The sequence below is a fragment of the Rhodamnia argentea genome, chromosome 10, assembly GCF_020921035.1.
Source record: "Rhodamnia argentea isolate NSW1041297 chromosome 10, ASM2092103v1, whole genome shotgun sequence".
NCBI lineage: Eukaryota > Viridiplantae > Streptophyta > Magnoliopsida > Myrtales > Myrtaceae > Rhodamnia > Rhodamnia argentea.
In genome coordinates, this window is record NC_063159.1 from 8,320,597 (window position 1) to 8,333,851 (window position 13,255).

A 13,255-nucleotide genomic window follows, 5' to 3' on the forward strand; every position below is an offset into this window, starting at 1 on the left:
TTTTATCTGATGGGCTAAAATCTTGAAATTTTAGTCCACCCCACTAATTAGAAAATTTTTAAACAGTTTTAATATATTTAGCATTGCCTTTTGTTTTTGAATTAGCAGGTATAATAAGAGGAATCGCCTCGCGAAGGACTGATTTCGAAAAATTAGAACTGAGAACCGACAGTGAGCCCAAGTCCGGTTCATCGCCGGTTCGGTTCTCAGGTAGGTCCATGGAGCTAGCTCCATCAAGCTTCAGGCGATTAGTGACTTGTTTTCTGGCAAGCCATAAACCAATCCATCACGCTTTTATTTTTTTCCAGCAAACAAAGAATGCCATGTTCTTTAATTGACTTATTGTTTGTAAAAAAAAAAAACTTCAAACACGAGTAAAGAATGCTTTACTTTTCTCTTAGTATTTTGAATAGTGAGTAGATTCAAGAAATTTAAAAAGTGCAAATGGCAGCAATTAGGGTTTCCAACTTACAACAAATGAAGGTGACAGTGATCAAGAGATAGAGAGGGAGGCGATCGAGAGAGAGAGAGAGAGAGAGGGGGAGGTGGGGTCGTGAGTTGTGTCTAGGAGGACTGCAAGAAGCGCAGTCGTGGGTCGATGAAGGTTGAGAGTCGAGAGACCGAGAGAGTTGCTTGAGAGAGTTGAGACCCGAGAGATCGAGATGAGACGAGACGAGACAATTGACAAGCGAGATTAGAGATTTAGGATTTTAATTTTTCTTAAATATTAAAATACGTATATTTATACATGTATTTGTATAATACATATATTTATATATGTATATATATTACCTATCCAGTCTAGATAGGTGGTTCCATACCTAAAATCGGGAACCGAATCAATACTCGATTCCTTTGGGACTGACCGTTTCTAGGTCGGTTCGGCTCAATTCTAGGTGGTCCGAATTGTTTCCAATTTTTTTGCACACCCCGGGTATAAGTAGGGGTGTCAATGGGCCGGGTCGGGCCGGGCCTCCGGCCCAAAATAGAACAGTGCCAAGTTCAACCCGGCCCGAACTCTCTTCGGGTCGGGCCGAGTCGGGTTGGTTTTTTTTTTTTGAATCAAAATCACTTGACATGTCCGTATAATAAAAAAATATAAAAAATAAAAATGAAAATAAGACAAATTAAAAAGAAAATTTGGGTGAAAAAAAAAAGCCGGAATCGGGCCAGCCCGACCCAGCCTGATCCTAACAGTACCAAGCCGATTGGAAAGGCCCGAAAATTAGGGTGAATTTTCGGGCCGGGCTGGGTCAGGTTGGGTCGGGTCGGGCCAGCGCGTGCTTTTTTGACACCCCTAGATATAACATGGTGTGTTTATCACGTGATCTTCTCCATTCTTTTCATTTTTATTTCAATAGAAGGTGACCATCCGCAAATCATGATATTAATCATATATGCTTTAAATAAATTATGATTTACCCATTCAAACTGCATATGTTTCAGTTCACTCCAGAAGCCACACTCAACAATACTAAGTACATTACAGGTGAAAACACACGCCCTCCTTGCAAAACATGATCAACCATCGTCGCACGTTGGAGTAGAGAAGTCCTCAGACATTGCCCCAGCCGAAACCGGAATAGTTTAAGAAATTGTTGTATGGAGACGGCATGTAGCCATAGTCGAGCTCATTGCCATTGCCGTCGTTCGAGAAATCGAACAAGGACGGCAATCCTTCCTCCTCTCCTACCTGCGGCAGATAGGTCGGAGCGTCGTTGTTGTCCAATAAAATGTCATCTGGTGGTTGCAATGGAGGGAGCGATTCCATGAACTCTTCCGCTGACATCTGTATTCAAAACAATATATATCATATCAAACAACCCTATCCTAAATAAGTTCTACCAAATAAAATGGGGATAACTGCACCGGAAGTCCTAAAACTTGCCATTAAAGTGCAATTGAGTCGGAATACCTTCAAAAAGTATAATTAAATCCTAAAACTTGTTAGAAAGTGTAGTTGTGTCCTAAGACTTTCAAAAAATATAATTAAGACCTAAAACTTATCAAATTAGTGAAATCAAATTATTCTGTCGATTACACTTTTTAAAAGTTCGAAGATTCGATTGCACTTTCGTAACAAGTCTTAGAACTTAATTGCATATTTTAAAAATTTTAGGACTCGATTATACTTTCATGACAAGTTTTTAGACTTTCGGTGTATTTATCCCAATGAAATACGTGTCTCACCTCGATATGAGCATCAACTGCCTCTTGGTTATCAGCAACTTCGTTGTTGGGGGTGTTACAGGAGCTGGAATAGTCCCCTGCTTGATTCACAGGGGTTTCTGAAACATGGCTAGTGTAAGGGCTGATTGTTGCACCCCCCATCAGTTTCTTCTCCTTTTTGTTCTTGATCCGACATGCAACGTAAGGCAGCATCTGCACATACATCATGACAACCTAGTTATAGAGAAACAACCCGAAACTACAAAGCGTATCTCGAATGTTGCTCATAACCAATTCAGTTGTCCAAATGAATGAGAACCAAGACGTTACCTCGTCTTCGCTGCGATTACGGCCCAAACACTTAGGATTTATGTGATACTCGTGAGAGACCCAATTGGTCCTTTCGCCTCTAGGCACGCGGCCTTTGTAGAACACCAGTGTCTTCTTGATTCCTAGCGGCGCACTGATGTCCTCACTCATGATGGCACGTTCCTTGCCAGTCACTTTCCAGTAACCAGCTCCGGTTGTTCGGTCGGAGCGTTTGCTGTTCAAGTACTTGCGCTTCACGCGACAAAAGAAAAACAGCTCCTTGCTATTGAACATGTGACCGAACATGCCAGGCAATTCCCAAGGTTCGAATTCGCATACGTCAATCTCCGGTATTATAGCGGAATAGCGCTCGTCGAGTTGTCCGCGTATCTTGGGCCTCAAGTAATGAACCAGAAGCTCCTCATCAGTGGCATGGAATCTGAATCCTGGAGGGAGTGATCTCACTACTTCAGAGATTGTGTTTTCCATTCAGATCACTAACTTGTGCAAGCAGAGAGAGAGAGAGAGAGAGAGAGAGAGAGGGGAAAAACAAGACGAGGGCTAGGATTTTGTGGGTGGGTGGGTTTGAAGTGAGGTAGGATTAACATTGGCCAAGTTTGAGGAATTTATAGTTTGGACCGGCGCATTGACTCAGTGACCAACTTTTATTTTTTCAAACTGAGTTGTCTCGCTTGCGTTTTTTTTTTTTTTTTTGGTCTCGCTTGCTTGAGAAGTGTAAAACCACACTGTTCTGTGTTGACTGGACCCCATCATCCTATGTCTGAATATAGCTTAGCTTACTCTGGGAAGTTCCAGCTGAGCCCCATGCATGCCGGAGAACGTCCGGATGGCATGCCAAAGTCTAACAAGCTTCCGTTTATTTCATGAAAAAAACAAATGATTTGAGAAAAAAATTTGACAGATAATTATATACATCGCTTAGAAAAATGAATGAATAATAATCTTTTTTATCGTTCACAAAAGTATTTAAGTATAACATATTGTCGATAATGAAATTTTTTTTGTTGGCTAATTCTTTCGAATGACACGTAAATATTAAATTTTTTTCAATAAAATTGTTGTTGACGATGAAATTTCGGCCCCAATATCTTAACTTTACTATGATTTTTCTTTTCTAGCAAGAAACAAAGCCATTCCCATTTTCCCTTTTCTTGTAGATGGTATGTTTAAATGAGGGAGGGCAAAATTTTCAGTGTGAGATTAAGTAATTTCTCGCAAATAATTAGAGATAATCAAAATCAATGTCAATCTTCACTACTTCATAATCACAAAGTTTGTGAACCTTTTAGAGTTGGGGACGAACCCAATAAATTCAGACACCCTAACATGTATGCATGAACATGTACTTGATTTAAGGTATGATATAGAGAAGTTTCTGGAATTTTAGCCTATTGGTCTAAGCTTCAGCAAGACCAACTACCTTAATTTAATTACTTTAATGATTGAGATTAGACCATTGGTGTTGACATACGAAAGAGGTATAGCAATAGCTTTTGGGCCTTCTTGTGGAAGTTCAACCCTTGTTCCCAAAGGGTTCACCTTTTTTCCTGGACCTACATGGGGATGGCACTTTCAGTTATTCTTTCCCCACATGTTTCATCACTCACTCCTTTTGGCTCCCTATTTGTCTATGAATTTCTAATACCGAGATAAAAAAAAAATTAAGGTAAAACTTGTCAAGGCTAAGCCACAGCATCATAAAGCTCCATTGCCGCTCACTTTCCTTAAAATTAGTTAGACATGTTTCCTCACATTAGATTGAAAAAAAAATTGATCATCTCATGTAATGTAATATAATGTTTTTTTTTTTTATAATCGAGGTTTTCCACTTGCAATGGGCTATTCCTCGGGAGTGGTGGGGGGTTTTCGCCAATATCACCAGGTAAGTCCTCCAAGACGTGGTCGCTAGGAGTCGAATCTGTGACCTTATCGGTTTAACTGTCTAAGGCCTAAGTGTTTCACCAACTCATCCGACGCCTCATTGGCAATGTAATAAAATGTTTCTAGAGCAATAGATCAACATCAACGGAGCATGAATGAATCTTTCTTCAACCTATCAAATCAAAACTAGGGATTTATATTATGCATTATGTCTTCACCACTAGTATAGCACTTTTTATTAGATAAGCATCATTGGTCTCATGACAGTTCTTATGCATAAGAACTCTCAAAATGGATCATTATCCTAATATCACAAAACTCTACTTGTACTCCGTCTTTGGTATTTGGGAAATGACACTAATAGTCAATAAACTTTAATCCAATATGCAATATCATCTTGGATAATAATTCTTTCGATCCAGTCCTTAAAATTATTTCTAAATATTTAATTTAGTCCTAAACTTTCAATTCGTTCAATTCAATCCATCAACTTGGTGAAAAGAAGCGATTCCCATTTTCCCTTTCGTGACAAGGGTATGTTTAAATGTGGGAGGGGGAATTTTGGTGTGTGTTTTTGCGATTTGTATCTAATAACTAAAGATAATCAAAACCTGTAATTATCAATATTCGGTTCTACATATCACAAAGTTTGTCAACCATTAATCCAATTGGGACACCAACGAAGTTCAGACATCCTAACATTTGTGCAAGATCATATGCATGATTTAAGGTATAATATGTTGGGGTGTTGTTCATACTCCTCGAGCCGTCAGAGGGCTTTTACAATTTGATCCTATATTGTTTCATTGCCAATTTGTATTTGGGCTCATGAATAGCTACTGCTATATATTATCTCTTTATCCTGTAGTTGAGAGATATAATAGGTAGATGTGGAGTGCTAATTATAGTGGAATCCTTTGATGGATGTAGCTCTAATTTACGGGTAAATCAAGATAAACCTTGTGTCTCATTTCTTTTTCTTGCTTTTACGCTTTATTTTGCTTGTTGTTTATGGGCCGAATCCTAACATAATATATAGAAGTTTCTGGAAATTTAATGACTGAGATTAGACCTGCATTGGTGTCCTCATATTAAAATAGAAATAACAAAACCTTTTGGAACTTCTTGTTGAAGTGCTAAGCCTTGTTCCCCAAGGGGTTGCGCTTTTTAAATGGACCCCCATGCGTTTGGCATTTTCAGTTGCGCTGTTCTTTCCCCACGTTTCATTAGTCACTCCTTTTTGCGTATTATATTGTTTATGAGTTTCCAATACATATATCCCTAAGTAATTAGAAAAAAAAATTGGGTAAAGTGAAATTTTATGGTTGAGCCACGTCATCGTAAAGCGCCATTGCCTCTCACTTCCTTCAACACTCCGTTTGTTTCCTGAAAAAGGGAATAATTTTAAAAATATTTTTTTAAAAATGATTACTTGTGTCGCTTACAAAAATGCATGAAAAAAAAAGTATTTTCATCATCCACGAAAATATTTAGATATAAATTGTTGTCGGCAATACAAATATTTATTATCGACTCTAAGTGATTATTTTGAGGAAAATGTTCTCCAAATCATTCATTTTTCGGGAAATAAACGCACCATCATGTTAATTAGAAAAAGATTAATCATCTCATTTGATCTTTTATAATGTTTTTGAAACAATAAAGCAACATCAATTTGCCATAATCAGTAATTTGGACGTAATTATAAAAAGTTTGTAATTTTTTGTGATACAAAAATTAGTTTGGGGGTAAACAAAGAACGTGGCACCGGCTTGAATTTTTTCAGGGTATTAACTCTTGGTATTTGGATAGCTAGATGCTTCACTTAGAATAAGCATAGGAATTTGCCCAAGACTGCATGCAAATAGTATAGCTCCAAGGAACTTCTAATGCTCCATTTTAGCATCTTATCTAAAATGTGCCTCTGGATACTTATTAAGTGATCAAATGAAGAGAGGTACAATATGTTTTCTTCATTAAGTACATGTAACGAGTGCTCTGACGGCATTCGTTGACAAAACCTATCTAGCTCTCACGGGCATAAACTGCTCTTCTCACATAGCTGAGGTAAAATGTGATCATCGGCAATGACCTCGCCGACACCAAATCCTATGGACACATTGCCGAACTCTTCAGTGTTCATTTCTTTTTCCCGGTGCAACTGCGACAATAGTACCCGAGCCATTTCGAAGCCGGAAAACAGATGCAAAACCTCGACCGACTCGCCAGCATCGAATTTCCATTTCTGCAATCGTTTGCTTACAGGATATTGACCGTACCTGCTAATTCTGGTTATTTGTATGTGTTATGCTCGGACCACACAAAGTCATCTTTCAGGCTTCAGATCCAACACAGTTCTTGCAACTGATAATGTTTCATAATCAGGCGGTCATGCACTCACTTTTCCTATTCCATCGTACTATTTTCGCATCACACTCAAACCACATGAAAGCGCGAAAACAATTACAAGGAACAAATCCAATCCCATCAAAACAACGGTCGGTCAAATGGGTACGAATTCAATGCCAAATCAATATATCTCATTCATACGAACAGCGTGCGAATGCGAAACAATTAGCTGGGACGAATTCAAATAACTGTTTCTACATTTCTGGCCAATTTCACGTTAAAAATCCCACCTTCTGCCATAACAAAAAGCTCGTATTAAGCAGATTGGAATAAAAACTCATTAAGCAAATAACGAACATGGACAGGAAAATATTTTCCTGCAGCACATCATGGGCACACTCTGTATCAGCACCTAAAAGAGTGCTGGCTGATTACCTAGCCACAAGAAGCTTGTGTAATGCTTTCTTCAGAATTTTAACCTATTGGTCTAAGCTTCAGGAAGAACAACTACCTTAATATAATTACTTTAGTGATTGAGATTAGACCATTAGTGTCGTAATATAAAATAAGAATAGTAATAGCTTTTGGGCCTTCTTGTTGAAGTTCAACCCTTGTTCCAAAAGGGTTCGCTTTTTTTTTTCCTGAACCTACATGGGCATGGCACTTTCCGTTATTCTTTCCCCACGTCTCATCACTCGCTCCTTTTGGCTTCACATTTGTCTATGAATTTCTAATAAATAGATAAAAAAAAAATTAGGGAAAAACTTGTCATGGTTAAGCCACATGATCATAAAGCTCCACTGCCTCACTTTCCTTAAAATAAATTAGACATGTTTTCCTACATTAGATTAAAAAAAAAAAAACTTGATCATCTTATGTAATCTAATATAAGGTTTTGAGAGCAATATGTCAACATCACAGGAGCCTGAATGAATCTTTGTTTCAACCTATAAAATCAAACCTAGGGATTTATATTAGGATTAATACAATGAAAAATCCCAAATTGGAGCACCTTTGACAAATTTACCTCAAACTATTTTTATGACCACAAAAAATCCCAAACCGGCACAGCTTCGACAAATTTATCATTCTTTAGTTTTCGTTAAATCTAACCGTTAAATTATTGAATTGGATGACACGTGGCAATTGACGGGTATACTAGTTCAGAATTTTTACCCTATGTTTGTCACATATGCATCAATTTGAGATTTTTTGTATTATTATTCCAATATAACGGATGGTAAATTTGTCACGGGTATATAAGTTTAGGATTTTTTGTACTAAAAAAAAATTAGTTCAGGGTAAATTCATCACGGATGTACTAGTTTAAGATTTTTGGAGGCCAAAAAAATAGTTTAAGGCAAATTTGTCATAGATGTATCTATTTGGGGTTTTTTGTGGTAAAAAAAATAGTCCGGGATAAATTTATCATAAATGCATTAGTTTAGGGTTTTTTCGTGGTATTAACCATGCATCAAGTCTTCACCACTAGTGTAGCACTTTTTGTTAGATAAGCATCATTGGTCTCATGATAGTTCTTATTCATAAGAACTCTCAAGATTATTATCCTAATATCACAAAACTCTACCTATACTTCATCTTTTGTATTTGGGAAATGACACAAATAATCAATAAACTTTAACTCAATATGCAATGTCATCTTTAGACAATAATGCATTCAATTCGATCCCTAAAATTATTCCTCAATATTTAATTTAGGCCTAAGTTTTCAATTCCTTTAATTCAGTCCGTCAACTCGATGAAAAGAATCAATTCCCACTTTCCCTTTTTGTGTCGGGGGTACGTTTAAATGTGGGAGGGGGCAATTTTGGCATTTTTTTTTTGCGATTTGTATATAATAACTAAAAATAATAAAAAAACAGTAATTATCAATATTGAGTGCTACATATCACAAAGTTTGTCAACCTTTTAGAGTGAGAATTAATCCAATCGAGACACCGACGAAGTTCGGACATCCTAACATTCATGCAAGATCATATACATGATTTAACATATGACATGTTGGGGTGTGGTTCATACTCTTAGAATCGCCAAAGTGCTTTTGTAGTTTGTGCCTATATTATTTCATTGCTAGTTTGTTTTTGGGCCCATGAATAGCTATTGCTATTTATTATCTCTTTCTCTTGTAATTGAGAGATGTAATAGAGAAGTGTGGGGGTGGTAATGATAGTGGAATTCTCTGCTAGATGTAGCCCTAATTTAAGGGTGAATTAGGATAAACCTTGTGTCTCATTTCCTTTTCTCGCTTTTACGCATTGTTTCGTTTGTAGTTTGTGGGCCGAATCCTAACCTGATAAATGGAAGTTCAGGAAATTTATGTGGATGCCTGTGTTCCATCACACTTTAATGATTGAGATTAGACCCCCATTGGTGTCCTCATTTTAAATAGAAATAACAAAACCTTTTGGAACTTCTTGTTGAAGTGCTAAGCCTTGTTCCCCAAGGGGTTGCCCTTTTTAACTGGACCACCACGCGTTTGGCATTTTCAGTTGCGCTGTTCTTTCCCCCACGTTTCATTAGTCACTCCTTTTCGTCTATTATATTGTTTATGAATTTCCAATACATATATCCCTAAGTAATTAGAAAAAAAAAATTGGGTAGAGTGAAATTTTATGGCTGAACCACATCACCAAAAATTATTTCCGTCATCTATGAAAATAGCTAGACACAATTGTCGCTGATAGTAAAAATATTTGTTATTGACTAATTTCTCCAAGCAATATAAGTGATTGTTTTTAGGAAAATATTCTCCAAATTATTCATTTTTCACGGAAAAAAAACACCCTAACGTTAATTAGAAAAAGCTTAACCATCTTATTTTATCTTATAGAATGTTTCTGGCACAACATAGTGACATCAATTTGCCGTAATTAGTAATTTGGATATAATTTTAAAAAGTTTGTAATTTTTTGTGATACAAAAGTTAGTTTGGGGCAAATCAAGTATGTGGTGCCGGCTTCAATTTTTTCAGGGTATTAACTCTTGGTATTTGGATAGGTATAGTTGATGCTTCACTTAGATTTTGGAGTAAGGGAAGTAAAAAAGTTTAGGAACCATATGAAGTGTTTACTCATGTAACAATTTTTGTAAGAAGAATGAGTACGTGACAGCTCCATCACTGTTACTTTTACTTGAGCGACGGAGCCATCTCTACCACTGGATTTCCCCTTGAAACTGGTTACTTGATTATTCGGTTTCAAGGGGAAACAAATTCTGCTATATAATGAACATTGCAGCACAAATTTTTCTTTCCTTTTTTTTCCATTTCTTTTTTCTTCTTTGTTGCGGCCGGCAAGGGCCATTGGGCGAGGCCTAGTTACATCAGGCAAGGCAACCCTCGCCTGTGACCATTGAGGGCAGCCTCGCCTAGCCCTCCTCGATGGCGGGACATCGTGTGAGACCGACCACCGGCGAAAAGGAAAGGGAAAAAAGGAAACAAAAATAAATGACGAGAATTCCCTTAATTAGGCCATTTTTTGAAATAATGAGAGCACTTCATACCCTTATTTTAAACAAATTCTGCTTCATTTCCTTATTTGAGAAAATGAGAGCATTTCAGTCCTCTATTTAATATTTTTCCTAAATATTTTTGATGACTTTATAAGTTAGTCTTTCCAACCGATTTTAGTCGAAAATAACTTATGAGTCGAGCCATCTCTAGCTGGGTTTTTTTCTAATTTAATTTTTTTTAAAAATATTTACAACAATATTTTTTAAAAATAAATAATTACTAAATTGGTCTCGCTCGGCAGCCCAGTAGCCGAGCAAGGGCTGGAGGGCCCACCCCTAGCCCCCCGCTCGACAGACCAGCTGCAGAGCGGGCGTGTTTATTTATTTATTTTATTTAAATTTCGTATTTTTTATAATTATTGACACTTATAATATTTATTTTATTTATAATTTTTTTTCTTGTGAAGCTTATCTTTATAATAACATAATTAGCAATAATTAATGTAAAAATTTATTAAGATCTATAATTAATAAATAATATTATAATTATGTAATTAATTAAAAATATTCATAAAATAAAATTGGTAAGATATATGAAAAAAATGAGATTTTCATAATATATAACAATCGTCAACGGTAATTACATATACTAATGATGTCGTCCTCCACTGTGACCTCCTGTTTCGCAATTAGGTCGTCTCCGTTGTTCAGCGGGTCTATTATTGTACCGACGTGGAGGACGAGGATCCGGATGAGTAGGACGTGTGGATGACGAAGGTATATCTTCTGAAAATATGCTGCGCTCAGATGCTACATATCATACTGTAGGAGGGTATTGAAGAAAATGAGAGAAACCGGATCCATAAGGCTCAGCAGAATTAGCTGAAGTTTGCGGCAGTGGATTGTCGGAAAATTGAAAAACGGATCCCCCGTGAGATGGGCTTGCAAACCGTGCGAACCCTACATTGAAATCTGACCGGCCAAATCCTAGAGTGAACCTTAGAGTGAAATTTGAGTGGCCAAACCCCGAAGTAAACCCTAGAGTGAAATATGTTGTATGATACTCCAAGGGGTAGGGGACGACATCACAATCTGGATGAACTCGAGTAGTCCTCCCGATTGGCTGAACAGTCTCGGGTGGGTCATTATCCTGTGGCCCAACGGATGTTGTTTTAGTTGTTGGTTGGGGCGGTAGTATCATTGTTAGTTGCCTTTCCTCATTTTGAGCGTATAGTATTGCCCTAGCTATATTCCCCACAGTTGCTCAAGACCGACGAGATGGATTGACGTTATCTATGATATGTAAAATTTGTTCGACGCCATCACCCTGGTAATGATATCAAAATTAACAAAAGTTATGAAATGATAATAAGTCACGTTACTAAAAAATAATTAATGAATTAAATTGAAAGTATTTGCACTAACTGTTACACTCATTGCGGCCCCCGGAATAGAAATCCACATCCGGGTATGTCTACGGTACCATTCCATATATCCTGAATGATAGTGAAGTGCTTCCGTTGTAGGATCACCATTGATTATGTAATCGATACGACACTCCCACATATCAATCCACCGTCCGTGCTTACCTACCAAATCCTTCCAAACTGGTCTTAATTCAATATCATGCAATGCCGTATGATCACGCGGACGAGTCGGTATTGGCTGTTGCATACCGAATGACGAAGTACTCGGTCTGGATAATGCCACTCAATTATCCCAAGAATGATGAGTGGGATACGAACCCTCCAACTATCTTGTTCTTGCCGGCAATAATATGGTAGAGTCTCTAGAATGTCATTGGGGTAGGACTCCCAAATAATCTGGTATCGTAATAAAACATATCAAATTAAATCAACAATTAATTTATAAGCTAAAATTATATTAAACTCGTTGATTGCTATCATTACTTACGTCTTCTGATCCCATTCTATCGAATTAATAGCGCAAATGTAGCAACATATGTGTGGGGACCTCCGTTGTCGGTAGGCCTTGACTCCGGCTGCATAAACAAAAAAAGAAGAGATTTTCATATATATTACGCCTCGGAAAGAATTAATGACTCACGAACTAAAAAAACAATAGATCACTTATCGACTATCGAGAGGTGCATCTTCTAATGGATCACGGTCTGCCGAGGATAGGAAGACACATCCGAAGCGCTTGCACGCCCAAATCTGCAATACATGTAGGGCACCCAATTTGATATTTTGATGGATCGATTGCACTATATAGCTCCCGATATAACCACGCAAGCGTTGCTGAACCCCAATTGTACTACGTAGGGTTGTTGAAGTTTGCTAACAATGGAAGAAACAACAAACTAACCCGTGCCCTTGATTTATCTAAAAAAATACATCCTCCAATCGGGCGGAGAATGAATGCCCTAACATGTTGTACTATAGTGAAGTCATCGGCATTTGGAGGAAGATCATTAAAGTGTTCTCTTAGCCAGCCTAAGTTTATCAGCTTCCCATGCAAATTGGGTGGGCAAGCACCAAGTATATTATCACAGAAAGTGTCCCAATTGAAATCAGTATGGCTAGTAAATGCACATCCATCGATGGGAAGCCCCGTGAGCACCGCTATATCCTCAAGCATGATCATATATTCACCTTCCGGTATATGGAAGTGTGGGTCTCGGGTCTCTACCGCTTGACCAGCATAGTAATCAAATGCTAATCTAACTGAAAATAGCCTATCATATAAACTCCATAAAATTTCGAAGCTTAAAGATAAGGGAGTATGCGCGGATCAAGTTCATCCACGTGCAGCATGGATCGCCGACATCTAAGGAGTACATTCAGATCTAGCTGTGAAATGTGATATGAACTGTTAGTAGCAATTTTGATATTGATGTTACGAATGCCGGATGAACTGCTAAATTTCTCAATTACCCGAGCGTTCCATACGGTCTCCGATCTATGTCGGGCCTGTCATGTAAGTAGTGAATCATCTTGAGGTCCCCACTGAATATGAGTCCTTTGTGCCATATCTACAATTGTGATATTATCTCCATCATTAAATTGACATATCTAATGTACATATAGAACAG

General features: G+C 37.6%; 1 protein-coding gene across 1 annotated transcript; it reads right to left on the minus strand.

The window, feature by feature from the left end:
- Nucleotides 1-1,555: 1,555 nt before the first annotated feature.
- On the minus strand, nucleotides 1,556-2,967 carry LOC115739259 (protein NTM1-like 9). The gene is made up of 3 exons (XM_030672262.2): nucleotides 2,500-2,967; nucleotides 2,191-2,382; nucleotides 1,556-1,789 (listed from the first exon to the last, which is right to left on the minus strand). Exons 1-3 carry the CDS (start codon nucleotides 2,965-2,967, stop codon nucleotides 1,556-1,558), a joined length of 894 nt encoding a protein of 297 aa, XP_030528122.1.
- Between the last annotated feature and the right edge of the window lie 10,288 nt (nucleotides 2,968-13,255).